The 22,530-nt window shown below is 39.6% G+C and overlaps 1 protein-coding gene across 6 annotated transcripts in view; it reads right to left on the bottom strand.

The window, feature by feature from the left end:
• PAM (peptidylglycine alpha-amidating monooxygenase) overlaps window positions 1-22,530 on the bottom strand; it is a 174,472-nt gene that overhangs the window by 12,272 nt on the left and 139,670 nt on the right. For 4 of the 6 annotated variants that reach the window (XM_075271700.1, XM_075271690.1, XM_075271716.1 and 1 more), the window contains exons 15-16: window positions 16,823-17,134; window positions 1,948-2,077 (exon numbers count right to left, since the gene is read on the bottom strand). In XM_075271700.1, coding sequence (XP_075127801.1) covers window positions 1,948-2,077; window positions 16,823-17,134 — 442 coding nt within the window. The remainder of the gene's footprint in view (window positions 1-1,947; window positions 2,078-16,822; window positions 17,135-22,530) is intronic. The other 2 variants (XM_075271726.1, XM_075271734.1) reach the window with 1 other exon arrangement.

Raw genomic sequence — 22,530 nt, 5'->3', positions numbered from 1 at the left:
CTGTGGATTGTCCTTGACTGTTCTCACCATTCTTCTTCTCTGCCTTTCTGATATTTTTCTTGGCCTGCCACTTCTGGGCTTAACAAGAACTGTCCCTGTGGTCTTCCATTTCCTTACTATGTTCCTCACAGTGGAAACTGACAGGTTAAATCTCTGAGACAGCTTTTTGTATCCTTCCCCTGAACAACTATGTTGAACAATCTTTGTTTTCAGATCATTTGAGAGTTGTTTTGAGTAGCCCATGATGCCACTCTTCAGAGGAGATTCAAATAGTAGAACAACTTGCAATTGGCCACCTTAAATACCTTTTCTCATGATTGGATACACCTGGCTATGAAGTTCAAAGCTCACTGAGGTTACAAAACCAATTTTGTGCTTCAGTAAGTCAGTAAAAAGTAGTTAGGAGTATTCAAATCAATAAAATGATAAGGGTGCCCATACGTTTGCACCGGTCAAATTTTGGTTTAATGCATATTGCGCATTTTCTGTTAGTACAATAAACCTCATTTCAATCCTGAAATATTACTGTGTCCATCAGTTATTAGATATATCAAACTGAAATGGCTGTTATAAACACCAAAATATTTAGAACTAAAAATGATTAAGATTAATAGGGGTGCCCAAACTTTTTCATAGGACTGTATGTTGGTGCTATATAAATAAAATTTATTATTATATTATTATTATTACAAGAAAAAGTCCCACTAAAAATAATCAAGATTGAAGAAGGCTTCTGTCTTTTATTCTTTATTACATTAGAGTAAATGGACATGGATGCAGATAGAGGGGGCTCAGTCTGTATAAGTCGACGTTTAAGTCCATTGGTTTGTCAATGAAGACTGTGAATGAGCTCTAACATGAGAAGAAAAAAAAAAGACAAATCTAATAAGTTCAAGATATGATCTTACATAGGAGAACCAGAGAAAGGCAAAAAACAAACTTTCCAATTGCCTCATATTAGAGAGATAGAGTCTGACTCCAAACATGGTAGTCAGAGAAGATCTTGGGATCAACTGCTCATCGCCAGAATGTAATCCATATAACCTGTCATCTTATATCTGTAAAGAAAGACATCCAGACTGCCAAATAGCATCTAATAGTTTTACATTAATAATAGGGATAGGACTCCCAGTATATCTTGTCTTCTCAGCTTATGTGTGTCTCCTTCTGTAATATACTACTGTGTATTATCCTGTACGTGTATTACTATGCTGCTGTAACATACTGAAATTTCACTACTGTGGGACTATTAAAGGATTATCTTATCTTCTCTTAATACATGTACCAGCTCCCAAATGGAACAAAACACACAGACAATTGTGACAATTCTCTGTTTGTACACCAGAGGGCGAAAGTATCAAAGTTATAAACAGTGTAGCTACTTCTCATAGTAAAGGCGCACTCTATGACGGTGCCTTAGGACAGTATGAAACAAGGTAAAGAACAGGTAATGATGATATTTTGTAGCTACAGTTCAGGTGGAGTGACAAATATAGGGGTCACGTTGTTGTCACTGCTGTCCATGGGCATTGTCTGTTGCTCCTATTAAGCCCCATTCACCTGATTTGGACGGAAATGTAGTAACATCAGTTTTACACTAAAATTCTTCTGTTTTTACTTAACAATATATAAAAGTCATTACATCATGAAACAATATCCAATGATGATGTAACAAGTCTTCATATACAAAATATATTCCCTGACCACTATGATCTTAGAATTTATATAGATGTAAGACACATAATATATACATACCGTCTATACAATAATGGCTGTTGTCTGTTATATGTTGAGCATATATACATGAACACTTACTGTATACCAGGTATGTTTTTCTTTATATATATATATATATATATATATATATATATATATATATATATTTTTTTTTTTATTATTTTTTTTTTAAGAAGAAGAAGCCATTCTCCTATAAATCCTGTTACTTACTCTGCATCCCACACATGGTCACCTCTGTGGAAAATAACCAGATTGTTGTTGGGGTCCAGCGCTAGCCCGGACACCTGCCCGATTTTTAAGTTTACTCCCGGCCAGTCAACGTCTTCTTCCAAGTGAAAACCTAGAGGCAAAAGAGGGTGAATGTGAATAGGGCCCCCACTACATCTTATACCATAAATTCAGCATATACAGTGCTTGGGCTAGCTACCAACAGAGCTCAGAAATATGGAAAAATAATGTTAGTGCAGCTACAGACAGTCCAGGATATCTGCCAATCCACCATTGCACCTCGTGTCCTAGACACATACATTAAGAAATCCTGATGCGTTCATCGTACAATATCATTTAGTGGTTTTTCTATGAATCTCTTAGGAACACATTTCCTTATTGTATTGCATGTAATATACATGTAAATTTAGCTTCCTTGTATGGGGTTATATGACCACCTGCTATGGTTTTATAGCAATGTTTCTCTGCCAAAACGGACTTATTGGTTTTATTCCCCCACAATGTTAATCTAGTTGTGCGTGTAGAAATGAAATATATCAAATACAGAGCAGATTCCTACTGGAGACAGTCAGAGGCAGATAGCGGATTTATGGAGATTCTGTCATGGAAAGCCTGTTGGAATCCATGTGAAAATTAAGATGCGATAGCATCCTTAGAATTATCATCCCTTTCACATTTCATACAGCCATCATGGCAGTTTCTCTGTCTATCCATCCATACACTAGCACAGGCAGTCTAGAGATGAATAGGATCCCACATAACAGTGCCATTCCAAGTCTCTGGAAAGCCGCCATATGGAGATCACTGGAGATTTCACATATCTGTTGCCCATGTAGTTGGTGAAGGTAACTTGAAGATGTTTAAGGGCTAAGTTTTTGTTGCAGATTTTGTTGTGTTTTCATGAGACAAACCCAAGAATGACTACAAACAGAATGGGAAACATAAGAAGTTCTTATACTTCTACCTTCTGCTCAATCCACTCCTGGCTTTGACTAAAAAAAAAAAAAAAGCAACACAATCTGCAACAAAAATAAGTTTGTTCTCTACATTGTGGGGCTTTAGCCTAAAGGAGTTTAGCCCGACTGAAGATAAGCGAGGGTCAAACATCCAGATCAGCTGTTTGATGGAGCAGTGGCACTCCATGAGCATCACTTATAATTCTCAGGCCATGTGAAGATACATTTGTAGGTCACTTAGCCAATTCATAGCTCAGTCCCATTCAAGTGAATGAAAATAAAGAGATATAGAGAAAATTATGTTTTTATGGCTATGCAAGTACATTGGCGGCAGGGCCTGATTTTCTAGATCTACCTATGACAAATGCAAATTGCAAAAAAAAAACAAAAAAAACAAGTGATACTCAAGCCTTCCATTGCAGCAATGGGTTCCCTGTTCCATTCCATGCTGGCACTGGTCAGGCTGTAAGGAAATGGTGGATTAGCAATAATGTCACCAGTACCCAACATGTGAGTGGTAAGGATAGGGAGTAGTAAGCAGTGGACAACTGAGCCCTTTCACTTACAGCCTGAGGATAAAATGGGGAACCCAACACCGGAGTGGAGGACGAGTAGTAGGTGAGTATTGCTTTTCTTTCTTTTTGTTTTTTGTAACCCATCCCCATGCCTCGCTCGGTTTTTACAGTTTGCCTGGAAAATCCCTTTAAACAGTTACAAATCTTTTTTGTTGATAGGTATTAAAAACTTGCATTGACCATGTCTTTTACACTTGTAAAGTATTAGCATCCCATGGCTACGTTCCCCTGAAACAATGCTACTCTTCTGCATGAGTCGTATCTGGCTTTATAGCTCATTCCTACTGACTTGTCATACAAGACACAAGAATGCCACCACTTCCTTAAGCATTGAGCTATGAGTGCCCTTTGACAGGCGCTAATAATCTTGTCTGGCCGTTTGAATGAACATTCATAGAAAATACATCATTTATATTTTAATCTGTGCTGTAAAAATATATAACTAAAAATGAATAACTAAAGCTTAGACTGTATATTCGTGTGACACCAAGGGCACACAAGGCCTGATAATGACAAATGTGAAGACACGGTAATTAGAACTGACGCTTAATTTAAGTGACTGAATGGTCATTAGAAAATTTCAAGACTTTGAGCTATAAATCAGAGTGGCACAAGCCGAGTGCCAAGTGAGTTGGAAGAGTGTTTGAACATGACTGCAGTACTATTCATTGCCCTGCGAGTGCCGCCTGAGCCAGTTATCACTGCTATATTTGTGTCTGATAAATCAGTTCACGCTGTAATTATCCCAAGTCTCTGCCAATCGCTCAACCATGCCAAGTAATTGTCCGAAACAGAATAATAGCTTAACAATAAAACACTATATAAAAGCACATTAAAACAAGTTTCCGAAGAGACTGGGACTTTAAAACACATGCTGATACCGTAATACTAAGAATTGTAGGAGTTCTAGAAACAAGTAAATGTTCTGAAAACAGGACAAGGTTTGGTGCACTTCTTATAACATCTCGGATACCCTGGCAGACTTCAACTTGAACCCCCGTGAGGAATCCTACCACAGAAATGTAAGTCCCTAAATATCATACAAATCATATTGCTGATATATGAATTTATAGCTGTCAGTCTACTTATACACAGTCCAGTCATATTAATGTGACCACCGCCTACTTTTGACGTCATTGTTAAATAACCAATCGCAGAAGGCACATGTCATCAGCCATCTGGCTGCACTCATCATTGTGGAAGGCATGATGGATAAACACTAGTATGCATCTATCCTTGCGGACCATGTTCACCCCTACATGCAAATTGTTTTTCCTCAGGATGATGGCATCTACCAGCAGGACAATGTGACGTGTCATAAAGCTTGCAGTGTATGTGCGTGGTTCGAGGAGCACCAGGATGAGTTTACTGTACTCCCTTGCACAGCAAATTACCCAGACTTGAACCCAATCGAGAATCTGTAGGACCCCCTTGATCAGGTTGTTCGCGCCATGGATGCTCAACCATGTAACCTAGCGCTGATGGCGAAGGCACTGGAGTCGGCATGGTTCAACATCCCAGTGACCATCATCACAACATCCCCTCTCTTCCTGCACGTCTCGCAGCGGTCCGCTCTGACAAAGGTGATTATTCTGGAATTTGACAGGTGGTCACAATAATGTGACTGGACTGTGTATGTTCATGTTGCTTCCACATAGCAGCCCCATAATACCCCCCCATTTTAGCAGTGCTAGTCTGATCACCTACAATACTGTAATTAACAGGTGGAAACAATGTCTAGAAGAACAGACATGTCACAGACCATACAAGCTCACAGAATGTAACTTCTGGGTGCTGTAGTGCAAAACAACCAAAAACTGAATTCTGCATTTCAAACTCCCTAAAAGTTTCAGAGGTGTTTATTATGGGTTTGCATGAGTGGGTATCCATGGCTGAGAAGCTGCACCCAAACCTGAGATCCTTGTAGCTGTTGTTGTACTTTACACCACCATGGTGTCACTTTATAGTAATGCTTCGGGTTTCACTATCTAGCGGTCTTACAATCCTGTGATTAACAATTGCCAAGAGCGCATGCTTTACGCGAACATCACAGTGTCCATGATGGAAACACTTATGAACAGAATGGGATCTTTCCAATGATCTGAAATCCTGAGCACAGTGAAATTCCACATTGCAATCTTATGTCAAAGATTTGGGGGAGGTCCATTTACTTCCCATAGCAACCTACATAAAAAGATAAAAATGGTTTGCTGCATTTGATTCTGGTAAACAGCGTTATCTAACAAACATTCTTCAGCCCGACAAAGTCTAAGATGATTTTTTTTTTTTATTTGTAGGCCAAGTATCAACCACATAAACAGCCTGAAAGGGAGTCTGTCAGGTTCAAAATGCCCCCCAAACCAATAATAGGGGGCCTGGATTGACAGATTTGGCTACAGACAGCTGTGACAGAGACAAAATGTTATTTACAGCTAAAGGGGCGCTTGGTGCAGCGACTACAATGCAAAGCTGGAGAACTTGAAGATGTCTGTAGGCAAATTCGGTAAATCAGGTCCATAAAAATATGATTGTCTTTGTACTTCTTCATAGGTTTGTGGCCACAAAAGAAATGTTTTTGCTCCTATTGAACCTGCACTATACTGCACTCTTATTGATTTGGGAGGAAGTCTGGACCTGACAGACTCCCTTTAACTTATTAATGCTCTTTTTGCTTAGTGGATCGGAATAACCTGAAATAGGACATATTTATGTTACTAAAGGTGGATTAGCGTAAAGTAGCTAACTAAGCTCAAGAACTGTCCGGGATCTACACTTTTTCCACAGTGCTTTTATTTGTATACAGCCACTATTGCATGGATGGAACGGTGTGTGCTCAGCAGCATCATGACCACGAAAGTCACTTCATTTGTATCTGTATGTAAAGTTTTAGCCTGTACCTCTAGAGATGAGCGAGTACTGTTCGGATCAGCCGATCTGAACAGCACACTCCATAGAAATGAATGGATGCACCTGGTACTTCCGCTTTGACGGCAGCCGGTCGCTTAACCCCCCGCGTGCCGGCTACGTCCATTCATTTCTATGCGAGCGTGCTGTTCGGATCGGCTGATCCGAACAGTACTCACTCATCTCTATGTACCTCTATGGGAAACCTTAGCCAATAAGCAGTTCTTGGATCTCTACACTGTGAAACAGTCCATATCAGCTTTTCTAATCTCAGGGAATCGCAGCTAAAGCCCTGTCTACTTGGCAGACGCACATACAGTGTTGGCCAAAAGTATTGGCACCCCTGCAATTCTGTCAGATAATACTCGTTTTCTTCCAGAAAATGATTGCAAGCACAAATTCTTTGGTATTAATATCTTCATTTATTTTGCTTGCAATGAAAAAACACAAAAGAGAATGAAAAAAAAGTCAAATCATTGATCATTTTACTCAAAACTACAAAAATGGGCCGGACAAAAGTATTGGCACCCTCAGCCTAATACTTGGTAGCACAACCTTTAGACAAAATAACTGCACACAACCGCTTCCGGTAACCATCAATGAGTTTCTTACAATGCTCTGCTGGAATTTTAGACCATTCTTCTTTGGCAAACTGCTCCAGGTTCCTGAGATGTGAAGGGAGCCTTCTCCAAACTGCCATTTTGAGATTTCTCCACAGGTGTTCTATGGGATTCAGGGCTGGACTCATTGCTGCCACTTTAGAAGTCTCCAGTGCTTTCTCTCAAACCATTTTCTAGTGCTTTTTGAAGTGTGTTTTGGGTCATTGTCCTGCTGGAAGACCCATGACCTCTGAGGGAGACCCAGCTTTCTCACACTGGGCCCTACATTATGCTGCAAAATTTGTTGGTAGTCTTCAGACTTCATAATGCCATGCACACGATCAAGCAGTCCAGTGCCAGAAGCTGCAAAGAAACCCCAAAACATCAGGGAACCTCCGCCATGTTTAACTGTAGGGACCGTGTTCTTTTCTTTGAAGGCTTCTTTTTTTTTTTTTTCCTGTAAACTCTATCTTGATGCCTTTTCCCAAAAAGCTCTACTTTTGTCTCATCTGACCAGAGAACATTCTTCCAAATCGTTTTTGGCTTTTTCAGGTACGTTTTGGCAAACTCCAGCCTGGCTTTTTTAGGTTTCTGGGTAAGAAGTGGGGTCTTCCTGGGTATCCTACCATACAGTCCCTTTTCATTCAGACACTGACGGATAGTACGGGGTGACACTGTTGTACCCTTGGACTGCAGGGCAGCTTGAACTTGTTTGGATGTTAGTCGAGGTTCTTTATCCACCATCCGCGCAATCTTGCGTTGAAATCTCTCGTCAATTTTTATTTTCCGTCCACATCTAGGGAGGTTAGCCACAGTGCAATGGGCTTTAAACTTCTTGATGACACTGCGCACGGTAGACACAGGAACATTCAGGTCTTTGGAGATCAACTTGTAGCCTTGAGATTGCTCATGCTTCCTCACAATTTTGCTTCTCAAGTCCTCAGACAGATCTTTGGTCTTCTTTCTTTACTCCATGCTCAATGTGGTACATACAATGACACAGGACAGAGTTTGAGTCAACTTTAATCCATTTCAACTGGCTGCAAGTGTTTAGTTATTGCCACCACCTGTTAGGTGCCTCAGGTAAGTAACAGGTGCTGTCAATTACACAAATTAGAGAAGCATCACATGATTTTTCAAACAGTGCCAATTCTTTTGTCCACCGCCTTTTTTATGTTTGATGTGGAATTATATCCAATTTAGCTTTTTGACAATTCTTTTTGTGGTTTTCCATTGAAGACAAATTAAATGAAGATAATAATACCAAAGAGTTTGTGCTTGCAATCATTTTCTGGAAGAAAATGAGTATTATCTGACAGAATTGCAGGGGTGCCAATACTTTTGGACAACACTGTACTTACAGGGGTTTTCTGGGCCTTACATATTGATGGCCTTAAACCATAGTGATTGGTGTCTAGTTCTTGGTACTTCCAGCGTTTTCGCAGGTATAATTGACATGCGGCGATTTTTGAAAACCCAGCTTTGCCATTGCTGGATTAGCCAGAATCTCATCCACTTTGCAGTATTGCAAAGCGCAGTGTTTTTTGCCATGGCGTTTCCGCCATGGCTGTACAACGTGGGCCCCTAGACTTAAGGTCACCTGAAGGATACTCAGTGGCCAAAGTTCAACATTTTAAGGGGGTTTCCAGTTTAGTTTAACAAACCTTAATCACTTAAAAGTATTTTTAAGATTTTTGCTGTCAGTGACTGAGAACCATACATTCAGAGGCAAATATACAGTAGTTCTACTGCTTCTTCTACTAAATATTTTACAGATTTTTTTTATTTTTACAGTGGTTATAATTTATTTACATAAAGCTAGAAAACTCCTGTATGATCACTAAATCCAATAGTAGATTATTGCATTTCTGAGCAATTCTGTGCGTGCCCTGAGATCTCCACCACCCCCAAATAGGAGAATTAGGGGTCAAAACCTGCTCACCCTCAATATCAGCTCATCCTCAGAAGCATTACAGTGATGCTGGTGAGCTGCACTCAGACTGCAGGAGGCGGCATGTCTGCAAATATACTACCGGCCTTCCATTATTATCTATGGGTAGACGGCTAAAGGACCATGTCACGTGATTTTGAGTGTACAGGTCCTGCATGCACGTGTCCTATAGCAGAGATATCAGGGGGATGGAAAGGTATCACAATAAGTAAATAAGTAAGCAATAAAGCCTAGCAAACTCTTCCTCATTGGCAGTAGCATTGCCCTTAATAATACCCCCAAGCAGCAACATTTTCCCCACTAATACCATGAAGAACAGGTACCTTACCACTAAATGGTAGTATTATTGGACTAAGGGTCTATGGTATATGATATACAAGATCAAAAGCATTTATTATTAACCAGTTCATAGAAAACCCTCTATAGATAAAGATCATGTATTAATTTCTAGAAGTTGGGTGGGGGGGAGGGGTGATCTATGTAGAAATACAGGCATTGTACAGTACATGGAACTCAGTACATGTACTACCATAATATAAGATAATAACCTCTATAGAAAAAGGTTTTGATAAAGGTCCATTTTCTGAACTACATTTACCTTTAAAAGAATGAAAGGGTGACCGGACCCCCCGCAGAATACTTGTCCAGGGTCCTCCACCATCTTTTATTTGGACCTCATAGTGCTATCTATAGTCCAGTACTGAGTGTGCCAACCAGAGACATATTACAGCCAGCTTAGATTGGCTCCGCTGCATCTAAACAGAAACTATTAACTCATGTTTTCACAGAGGCGAAAATTCATTAAACTAGCACAAATGCACAGCAGTGGCCACATTGTTGCTCGTGCCTCATAAATACGTTCCTATCAGATACAGTGTATACAGAATACATTTCACACACGCTCAGTGTTGCCAAGGAAACCGCCCAGTGTTTCAAAAATTTACTGCTTGAAAATAAAAAGGAAAAATAAATTGTAGACTTGTAACATATGCCAGTAATGAATCCCAACAAAGGGCTTGTCCTGCAGTAAGGAAGAATAATAATCTGCTGCTGCTGGAACAAATATTTTCATACTCGGCGATCCATTTGTAAAATGTTATATTAGTCACTGGTGAATCTGGAGGAAATGAGACTGCTCTTTTTGCTTCTTATAATTATCCAGCTTGTTGGCATTCGATCCAGGAAAACATGGTAGAAAAATGTATCTGACAGTTCATAAATCATATTGGGTAATGTACTAGAGATAATTACACTAAAAGCAGCCATTTCCATAGCAGCTTTTAGGAATAAAGTGCTCAGGCGATCCAATGTCCTAAAGAGAACCCTAAGTCCTTGTTTACATTGCACAGTGGTAGCATAGCAAGCAAACCACATCAGTACAACAGCTAAAGTACGGTAAAGGGGTAGTTCTGGGGCCGGTGACTGCTGAGAACAGCTGTTCAATGAGGCTGCCAGATGTTGGATCTCCATAGCCTAGTTTATTTACTTATCCTATAAGATACAGAATAGCTGGGGCAACACGGTGGCCTTGCAGTGCTGGAGTCCTGAGTTTGAATCCTGCCAAGGACAACATCTGCAAGGAGCTTGTACGTTCTGCCTGTGGTTGTGTGGATTTCCTCCCATACTTCAAAGACATACTGATGGGGAAAAATGTACATTGTGATCCCTATATGGGGCTCACAATCTACATTATTATAAAAATAAATAAGATACAGGATAAGAGATAAGTGTCTAGCTAGAAGTCCCCCACCAGTTACATGTCCCTCATTTCAGTGAAACCTATCTGGCCAGCAGTCATGCCACTTCACAGTTAGGGGGAGTTCACACTACCGTTGGTGTCCGTTATGAAGGTGTCCGTTTAAAAGAAAAAAAATGGACACCTATCATAACGGACATTAAGGGCTCGTACACATCTGCATTGTGAACTCCGTAGTTCAGGTTTCCGTTTCCTGCCTAAAACAGAGGCAGGAGACGGAAACCTGCAGGAGACTTTCTCACCCATTCATTTGAATGGGTGAGAAAGCTGTCCAGCCGTGAGCGGCGGTGAGCGTTTTATGCTCTCCGCCGCGACACCGGGTTTTATAATCCGGACACAGAGTCGGACATGCAGTACTCTGTGTCCGGATAAAAAAATCCGGTTTCGCGGCGGAGAGCCTAAAACGCTCACCGCCGCTCACGGCCAGACCCGGTCTGAGCTTTCCCTCTTCTGGCATGCAGAAGACGGAAAGCTCAGAACGGACAGATGAACGCAGGTGTGAACCCAGCGTAACGGACACTAACTGATTCTAACTGATGTTAATGTGTCCGTTTTTTTAACTGATCCATTTAATGGATCAGTTTAAAAAAAAAACGGACGCATTAGTATCAGTTAGCATCAGTTAGTGTCCGTTTTTTATACTGTCCGTTTTTTCTTTTTTGCTGTTTATGCTTTCTGAGCATGTGCAGAAAATAAACGGACAGAAAATAACGGACTGTAACTGATGGCCATCAGTTACTGTCCATTATATGTCCATTGCCCATAGACCTCAATGTTAAAAAAAAACGGACACTTTCTGTCCGTTTTTTCAAACGGACAAAAAAAATCCTGCATGTGTGATTTCTCTGTCCGCTTGAAAAAACGGACATGGTTGTTAACGGACCCTTAAGGACACAAACGGACAGCAAATGAAATCCCATTGAAATGAATGGAAATTGTAACGGACACAGCTAGTGTCCGTTGCTAAAATCTTGAACGGACAGTCGCAACGGACACTGCAATCGGACACCAACGGTAGTGTGAACGCCCCCTTATACTGTGGATAGGTGATAACCTACGAATGTGGGACAAAAAACTCAATTCAGGAAAGCTAGAGAATGAACAACTTTCAAAACCTTAGGAATCAGTTCCTGATTTTAGTTAAAAAATAAATACATGACTTGACAATAAAAGGAAAGGTAGATTTATACAACTCTAACATGAATCACATTTTTAGCAAAATTTTAAAAAGGTATGAAAAATCTAGTTTCATTCTAGAAAAGTAAACCTACTGTAGGCAGTGGATGCCTTTAACAATAATTTACGAAGATCCTTAAAGAGGACCTTTCACAACCTCCAGTTCTCGGCATCTGTTAACAGACACCATACCACTGATTCCCATGATGAAGGTGGAATTTTTCTTCTCTAGCCCCACCATTCCGCAATCAGTGCAGTTTTATTGCCAGATATACTATTTAAGCTCTATACTGTCAGGTGGGTGGTGCCAGGCATGAGTAGGCAAGGGGGCGTGATCCAGAGCTCCAATCACAGGAGGACAATATCAGAGTTCTGAATCAATTTTCTTTACAAGCACGCTGTGCACAAGGATGTTTAACTACATGCTAACTAAAGAAAGTGAAAAGAACTAATTTGGAGGATTGTTGAGCAGAGCTTGCAAAAACTACTAAAACTGTGATGCTGGAATATTCAAGTGAGAGTCAGGTCAAAAATATTAGTGTATAGAATGACTGGCTGGATTTGGCGGACCATTCTCCATTCTGTGCAGACTATTTTTCTAAACTGTGCCCTGATCGGACAGTTTAAAGCGATCTGTCAGCAGCAAATTGGTTATAAACCTAATTCCAGCACCTTGTAGGGGTGATTCTACAATTTCCAACTATGTCTCTGTTATTCAACTTTGGCGCCCCATTTTCATCATTGTTTTATTTATAAACAAATGAAGGGAAAAGTGCTTTGGGAGAGTGCCTTAGCTGGACTGCACTTTGGTCTCAGCTCTAGGTTTTAAGGCAAAGCACTTTCCCACTCATTTGCATGTAAATAAAACTACTATTTACATGAAAATGGGGCTCCAAAGCTGACAGACATATTTGGATATTGTAGAATCGCCTTCTACAAGGTACAAGGATAGTAGGTTTAGGGGGACAAAAAAGTTGCATTAAAAAAGTGAAATAAAGTAAAATAAATAAATAAATAAATAAATATACCCATACAACTGTAATGTTATTTCACCTGCACACTAAATGGTGTTAGAAAGCATATAAAAACAATACCAGAATTGCCATTTTTTTGTCTGTTTTTGTCTAGCAAAAAAGCATTATAAAAAATGATCAAGAAGCATTATGTTCCCCAAAATGGCATCAATAAAAATGTCAAGTCTTCCAGCTACAAATAAGCCTTCGCACTATTCTGTTAACAAAAGAATAAATACGTTATGGGCCTTGGAAAGTGGTGATAGAAAAAATATTACACAAATTTTACTTCCAAAAGAATTAAAACTTCAAAATAAAAAAAAAAAACTATACAAATTGAATTTATCAATTTAATCGTATCAACCTAGTGAACAAATTTATCAGGTTAAGCTGCACGCTAGATGGCAAAATTGCTGGTTTTGTAATAATTCTTCTCAGAAAAGGTTAACAAATAGAGATGAGCGAACACTGTTCGGATCAGCCGATCCGAACAGCACGTTCCCATAGAAATGAATGGAAGCACCTGTGACGCTGACTTTGCCGGCGGCCGGCGTCACAGGTGCTTCCATTCATTTCTATGGGAGCGTGCTGTTCGGATCAGCTGATCCAAACAGTGTTCGCTCATCTCTATTAATAAAAGTTCACCAATGAGGTATATCTACCCCAAAATATTGCCGTTAAAGACTACCGCTTGTCCAGCAAAAAAAAAAAATGTCCTCATACAGTTACATTGATGAAAAAAATAAAATAAAACCCTTGGTAAGCGACGCCAAAGAAAACGCTGAAAATGGTTTGGTGATCAATGACTAAAAGAGACCGTTCACTAAGGGCTGAAAAAGTGAAATCTATGGTCAAAACTCAGTTAGTAGCTAATGTAGCAAAGCTATTGAAATTGATCCACTACAAGTAAGGCTGGGTTCACATCTGCGTCCCGGCCTCCATTATGCAGGTTTCTGTCTCCTGCCCGAAACTGGATAGGAAACACAAACCTGCAGGCATTTTTCAAACCCATTCATTTTTCAAACCCATTCATTTGAATGGGTTTAAAAAGTGTCCGGCTGTGAGCGTTTTGCACTCTCCGCGGCAAAACCGTTTTTTTTTTTTTAATTAGACACAAAGTCGGACATGCAGGACTTTGTGTCCGGTTAAAAAAACGGTTTCGCTGCGGAGAGCATAAAACGCTCATGGCCGGCCACTGTCTGTAGGGTTTCTGTCTCCTGTCTGCAGAAGACGGAAACCTGACAGACGGAGATCGGGCGCAGATATGAACGAGCCCTAAGTTATTATATCTCTAGACTTTACCATAACTTCAAGATTGGTGGGAATCCAACAGCCGCCAGACTCACTAACCTGAGGAATAAAGAAGCTAGCATTAAGAAGCTAACATTAGCCAGATTGAAAATGATGCAGAGAAAACAATATCTACACTGGCTGCTCTTTCCTTGCACTGAGGCCACAAAATTATATTAAAAGTAGAGGTCCCAATAGTAAGACGCACAAGGATCAGTAAGTTAAATAATATGTTGCTGGTATGAAATATCAATTTTATTGGGAAACCCATACAAAATACACCACTGTGCAAAATTGTACCTCAGTACAGCATTACATGGGCAGCTAGAGACAGTATGTATGTTTGTATGTTAGGGACAGTGTAAATATCTTTCTCTGTCTATTCTCCTATATAATCTAAGAGACCAAATGTATATATTCAAGACAGCTGACGCTAGGATCACACTAGCGTAGTCTCTCCATTATTCTGGTCCATTGGAGGAACAGAACAATGGAGAAGTGGACTGCTGAAATAACAGTAACTCACAGAATGTGATGGACCTTACTGACTATATTGGGGGGGGGGGGGGAGGGTCTACTGGGTGTCCATAGTTTTAAAACTGAAACCAGCAGAGGAAAGAGACTTTTTCCTCCGCAGATGTGAACATAGCCTAATCTGTTTGCTCCTTCATTATAACTAACCTGTCCAATTATACGCTGTAATGGTAATCTATGTGTGGAATAGTCCATGCAATGTCATCATTCACAAAATTCTGGTGTGACATTTGGAGAGACAGAAAAGTGTGTAATTCCAAACAGGCGAGATCCAAGAATTTTCAGATAGAAAGTAACAAATAAGATCATTCCAGTTTTATATAAAGGTAAATGGACAATAAATATTAGAGAATCTCTATAAAGTGGATTTCTCGCTCATTGTCCATCCACTAGAAAGTAGTTGTGATACTGTCACAGTCATGATCTACAGTCTTGTACAGAACAGTATGATCCTCCTTTACATGTAGACCTGTCTGTGTTGAAATTGCCTTTGTGTTATAGATAACCAGCAATGCTGAGCACAGTTGCGAGAAGATCCAACTATCCACTACTTTGCTATAAAGGGAGTCTGTCAGCAAAACCCAGCATTTCACCCCAGCCCTACAGATAGATAGATTAGGGTCATCTGAATCAAACTGGGTTTGCCCCTTGTGAACAACAGAGGCTGCGATTCAGTTTGATCCTAATCTTTCTGTAGGGCTGGGTTGAAGGGTTTGGGAGACACTCTCCATTTCCCAAATTGGTATTATCATAGAAAACAATGGTTTACAACACATACTAGTTAAAAAAAATAAATCAGTAAATCTTACAAAAATACAAGGAAAATATCATGGTTATATCATTAATCTTAAACATCTTTATAAAGTAAACTGCTCAACACAACAAACTGTAAAGTCAATAATAATGACTTCTATTCATTAAGATATTGCAACATTAACTTGATGTATTAACAATGATGCCATAGAGCTATTGATTTTTTTTCCGGCCTGCAACAGAAGCACCATGCAATACGAGCTCTAAATATACACACAAAAAAAGAGGAGAGGAATGTAGTGAATGATTAATATGAGACGGAAAGATGTATTTGGAAACATCGACTTGGCAGCCAGAGATGTGAAGACAGCCTGCAGAGCAGCCCACGCACAGATGTCTGCCATGCATACATATTGCTTACTTTTAAAAGGATAATCGCCACATGCCATACTATTATCTGGCTTTCCACATTAGCAAGAAAGACTAAACACAATCAATATCGTAGAGACCACAACACGAATTAAAACAAAAGCAATGCCGTCAAGGTTTGCTGCCATAGAAACCTGAAGGGAATGAGTCAGGATTTCAGACCTGCACTGTGGACACAGGGCTGAAGATAAAAAGGCCAATTAATACAGCGGGAACTTCAGCGACTCTCCACGCTGTTCTGCTTTTGATCTTAGCTCTTTCAATGCAATCTCGCCAATGCTCGAATTGGCTGACTACAGTTCAGTTTGCAAATTATATCCATAGGTAAAGGTGTCTAGTTGGAAGACTGCTGAGCCGTTCACAGCGGGGAGTTACTTCTATAATAAATTGTATGGTGTTGTCTCTAGAATATTATTTTATAGTCTGGTCTTTTCTCTAAGGCTAGGGCTACGTGGGGGCTTCCGTTGCGTGACAAGAAGTCACATACAAGTCACGCATGCATAAAAAATGAATGTCGGGCAACTATTGTAATTCGCTTTGCATAGAATTGAGTGCAGTTTTTAAGTCACCATACTTGCTAGAGCGGTAACTGCAATATACACTCAAATAAGTGTTAGCAAAGTTACATATAACTTGTAAAAAACAAAAAAAATATATTTAAAGTCGTTACTTCGTAAAATTATGATCTTCATGTTGCCAGACCAAAGTCACCATGTAGTCCTAGCCTTAGACTGGTGTGGAGATCACCATGATGCAGACCTCAGAAAGGTTGCATTTTATATGCTAGGTGATTGCTTTTTCACATGGAGGAAGGATTGTCACCCTTAAGGAGAGGTTTTTTTTTTATTCTCACCAGACTTCCCTTCAGGCTAATGTGGAGCAAGAACAAGCATAGCTACTGGAGAATGTTTCCCAACCAACCTCCTGGATGCTGGTTGTCCACTTGATGACGTCTAGCTGGCTGCACCAGGGACAGCATATTGCCCGGTGGTCTCAGTGTGGATTCTAACTTGTGGAATTTGTGAATTCGATCTCTGACCAGAATGGCATCAGGCCTCTCGTCATGTGCTAAGACTTGTCTGGATATGTACCAGCCAGGGTCTTTCTTTTGGACCACATTAGTGATCTCTGCTACTAGATCAGACCCTATAATATCAGTGGGGTTATATTTATGGACATGAACAACATCTTCCCTTTCTCCTAGGAGTTTGGAAAGGACGGAATAGAAATCACCTGTGCAAGGAAAAACAGAACAGATAAAAATAGAAGAGAAAAGGAGATTAAGACAGATCATAGTGGACACAAAAATGTCAATTTATCTTGGTTATATTTACCTAACACATCCATACTTCGTATACAATACTACATGAAGAACACATTCTGGGGTTGCAAGTGCATCCGATATATAAATAGGAACAGATGGGTCTGTCTAACATTCCTAAGTACAATTACTTGTCTGTCCTTGGCTTTCTTTATATGTTTTTTCACCGACATTGAAATGTTCTTCCCATTTTTGAATTGGTGCAATAGAAACTTATTTATGAATTAAGTTTGGCACAAAGACACAGGTCACTACACAATAGATATTGATCCTCATAGTTATGCAATGGGGCGCAGACCATTACTCTCATATACTGGTATCTATGACTCCTTACATAGTATTTGTACATCTAGGATATATCTACCTCAATTCTAATATATCACAGTAAAGACATCACCTTCTCCTCTTTACAGTATATGAGCCAGAAGGTCTTGCATGAAATATAATTGCCATGTTCAGTGAACAATTGACCTAACATGAATTAGAATGGACAAGGCGATACATCAGGATACTTCAATGTTAACAATGCACTGACTACAGAGGATAGAAAGGATAATATATCTCTACAAACTCCAACAAAGGTAATAATATATAATGTCTGTATATGGACAAGACCTAATGATCCATCCAACAAGATCAGTTCACACTGTTAGGCCACTTATGGCTCAGCGGCAGCCATAAATAACTTTTCATGCTGTATTATGATCTCTTCATTCTGCAATCTGGTTTATGAGAATATCTATCTGTTTGGATGCTTTTACTCGCAGTATGTTCACACAACAGATTTTTCTTTTTAGGAAAAAAAAATCTGATGTGTATTTGTAGTTCAATGGGTTAGAAATCTGATTTCAACAATGGGAGGCAAGTTTTAAGTCTTTTTCATATAAATTTCAGTATGGAATGCCCAAATCCATGTGAAATATCTGTGTGTCAACATAACCTTAGGTATATTGCGTATAAAAAAAGAAGAAGAGCAGATAGACCTAGGCCATAAATATTTCACAAGACAATAGAATATAACCATATATTACAGGGACAAAATCACAGAGACCAGTGGCATAACTAAAGTCTAGTGGGCCTGGTGCAATGTTTGTCCGGGGCCCCCTACCTCATCCCATCCTTGATAGTGATGCTCATGGGTGCTAAGGAGTTTAATGAACCTTAGTATGGTTAGGGGAATCTGTGGGTCTCCTTAAGTTATGGGCCAGATGGAAGCTGCAACCTCAATACTGATGCCAGTGCTTATGGGCCCCCTAAGGCTCCTGGGCCCCAGTGCGACTGCACCCTTGGCACCCCCTCAAATTACACCCCTGATAGAGAACCTCTTTTCTCCTTTTCTCCCCTATTCTAAGTATAATGTGCATGGGATCTATAGTAAACCATATAGAATTATCGGTATTTCTCCCCAAAAAAGTGTGATTGGACTGTTATCTAAATCACAATTATAAAGAAGACTTAATCTAATAGCAATAAATAAAATAATAATAATAATAAAGTTGCCCTGTTCTTGTCATTTATTTAACACAATTAGTATACATCCATAGTGCTGGGACAAAAGTTAAGTCAAATCTATCTAATGACCTCTCCATGTGCTTTGTCCTTTAAATAAAGGCATCCAAGGGCTGCTTACTGAAAATCTGTTCTTCTCAAGAAAGGTTGGCCATCATGAACCTCTATACAAACTGCTTTATGAAGTTCTCAAAAGATAGTTTAACAGTTCATCTATGTAGACTATCTTAGTGGGAAGACACTAAATAGTATTCAAGGAAGGACATCTTGAAGGCAGCCACTGCTGACCAAAAGAAAAAAACATTGTAGTCCGTTCCAAGTTTTCCGGACACCGCCTAGATGTTACACAATGTGTTTTGGACAATGTTCTATAGACAGATCAGACAAAAATATAAAGTGTTACCACAAATGCGCAACTAGGCTCAGGCTTAGTGGAAAAATAAGACTACACACATACACCAAAGCTTCATTCCGACTGTGAAGGATGAACATCATGGTTGAGGGCAGTGTGGCTGCCTGAGGGCCTGAACTACTTGTAATCACTGAAGGAACATACAGTTCCAATGTGCATCAGAACATCTTACAAAAGAATGTAAGGACTGCAGTTCATGACCTCAAGCTGGAGAGAGTTTGGGTGATGCAACAAGACAATGACCAAAAGCGAATACATCAAATTAGGAGAAGTCTTAACGTTAAACCTATCAAAATGTCTAAATGTTGTGATAGGACCTAAAGATGGCTGTACACACAAGACATCCCTGAAATATTGATGAACTAATATACCTGAGTATGAAGGAACAGTGCAAAATTTATCTTCAACACTGAGAACATTTTATTTGCAGCTACAAATATTTGGAGGAAGTCATTGCTGCTAAAGAGGATCTACAGGTTATTAGGGTGCATTCACACGGAGTAACGTGCCGTGTGACCTGGCATGTATACGCCGTGTGAGATTTTGAGCGCCGTATACGCTCCCATTGATTTCAATGGGAGTTAGTCTTGTATACGCCGCGTGATTTTGCGGCCGCAAAATAACGCGGCGTATACAATCCAGGCTCCCATTGAAATCAATGGGAGCGTATACGGTGCTCAAAATCTCACACGGTGTATACATACCAGGTCACGCGGCACGTTACTCCGTGTGAATGTACCCTAACATGCAAGGGTTTACTTACTGTTTCTTCCTGCGCTGTGGATATTTACGTAATGTGCTCAATATAACGTGTGAATATAACCAATGGGTTATTACAAAGTTAGATTGGGATTAACTTTAATTGTGACTTCGATCAGACCCTATTAATGCAGAAATGCAGACAATCCTAAAGGGTTCAGGGTTTCTTGTATCAAATTTAGACTGATTTCTTGATATGGCACTCTTTGTACGTGTCTATTTGTAGGTACCTACTGTGTCTACATGATTTTTATATATATATCACTTCCATATTCCGCAACATGCTTTGAAATACTGCCTTCTTTTACTGTTTTTGTAGGCTTTTGTTCCAGAAGATATATAATATTATATATATATATATATATATACACACACACACTATAATTTTCACTTTATTGTGTATTGTAAGTTCAGCAGAATATACTATGCCAGTACAATGATACAGACTCCCTATGAAGAATGCAAAAGTGACTTACTGCTATTATAAACTAGTGGGTGGTTTATTGCCAACAGTGTGTCCACCTATCTGGGATGGGTTCCGATGACCCTATGGAAACCATATGTTCTGCTATGAAAAACAGCAGAGACACCAAGCTGGCTCCCACACGAAGTATGCTTTAATATTATAGTGTAACATTTTGTACAAAACCTTCTAGGCTTTTAGACAAATCTTATGAGCTTAATTAGGTATCACATTAAAATGGCTAGACTAAACACACAATGGGACTTGCTCAAAGTCATAGGAAACATATGCAGGCAATAATTATCTACTCAAAGTGAAAAAAAAGCAATTAACACAGAGAAAACTGCTAATAAGAAGTTATTAATAAAAGTGCCAATAAAGGAAGACCCTTACCACGACAAATCCTTTCTAAAAAGTCTGCCTGATCATGACACAGAAGTTGTGACTTCCACAGAGAGAGGGGGATAAGCCACGGAAAGACTGCTCTGACCTTGGCTTATCTTCTTTGACAACATGGGATTGGGTATGTTATAATCCAACATATATATGGTGCTTGGAGTGAGTCTGACACCCCCAACACACTAGGTAGCTAGAATAGTACCACCAAAATCAGAGCACTCAGTTTACCTCTAATGTACAGATACAACATAAGAGAACTTGGTGATTTTATACTCTATCTAATCCTACTCTGTGCTCATTATTAATTGGCATTAAATATAGATTTTACATTCCAAGATTATTGTCCTGTAATCTATATTATCTAAATCAGTCAATACCCAAACTTCAGTATCAATGTCTATGTAACATACAATGTCCTAGTGACAGAAAATGCTAAATAACCAACACGAAATGGCCTTACAGCGCATATACAAATTGTATAAGATACTTTATGTGGCTTGCCTGACAGGTGGGCATGGCATCACCGAAAATGACATGGCGTGAAATAAATCATGTACTAAAAACGTACCAAAATTTTCGTGCAATTTATGGCATAAATTAAGTCAACATACAGTGTAACAGTCTAATGATTTACTATCCAGCATTAGTCACTGCAATATCATTTACAGTGTCAGTTTATATTGCCTATTAGACAGTAGTACGAAGTCTAACATAAAGCATATTAGGGTCCTTTTACTTGGCCAATTAAGGGCCCAGCAAGTATAGTATATAGACCGGACTACAAATACATAGTAAATAAAAAAAAATCATTTTGCAGAAAACCTTTAGTACAATCTCTCAGTGTCATACAGCTTGCATATAGGTTACATGGGAAAATGTGCAGCCAACAACTATAATTTTTTAGCTTGCATTTTTTAATTTATGCTATGAATTTTTGTCTGATCTTAGGATTCCTACTGTTTGGCAGTCTCTAAGAAAGCATTTTTGTCTATAACCCTAATAAAGGTCCTAATGGAAAAAAATGTCCATCCCTCTAGAGACTCTGACATGTCTATGTAGTGATATCAATAGCCATCATGTAATTGCTTCTTTTTATCTGTGGTAGAGCTCTTGAGAAATTGTATACTTGCTCTACACTTCTCTCTAAGATTATATCTGATGGTGTCAAGGAACCTTTCCATCAAACAGGGAAAGAGAATAACCCATATAAGTATACTGTATATAATTTTGGATTTGAGCAAATCACCACCATCTATTGAATTCATTGGCTTTTACAAGGTCAGAACATGGCCAAATGGTTGAATTATAGGGTTGAGCCAATTTTGAGATTTCAGGATCGATTTTAAAGGGGCTCTATCAGCAAAGTCATGCTGATAGAGCCCCACATATGCGTGAATAGCCTTTAAAAAGGCTATTCAGGCACCAGTAAAGTTATATTAATCTACCCCCCCACCCCCCCCCGTTTTAAAATAATACCCTAAAAAAGAATATTATCTACTTACAGATCGTGCACGCTGGGCGGGCATTCAGGGTGTGTCTTCATCTTCATCCACGCCTCTTCTTCCTCTGATGTCCTCCGGTCCTGTCCTCCTCCGGCGCTCGCGAGCGGACACTGATATTAAAAAAATGGCCATTTTTTTTATATCAGTGTCCGCTCGCGAGCGCCGGAGGAGGATGGGACCGGAGGACATCGGAGGAAGAAGAGGCGTGGATGATGAAGAAGACGGCGCACCCTGAATGCCCGCCCAGCGTGCACGATCTGTAAG

This window comes from Leptodactylus fuscus, chromosome 1 (genome assembly GCF_031893055.1).
Source record: "Leptodactylus fuscus isolate aLepFus1 chromosome 1, aLepFus1.hap2, whole genome shotgun sequence".
Taxonomy (NCBI): Eukaryota; Metazoa; Chordata; class Amphibia; order Anura; family Leptodactylidae; genus Leptodactylus; species Leptodactylus fuscus.
The sequence above is the reverse complement of the archived record's forward strand: the minus strand, read 5'-3'. Positions and strand labels throughout refer to the sequence as shown.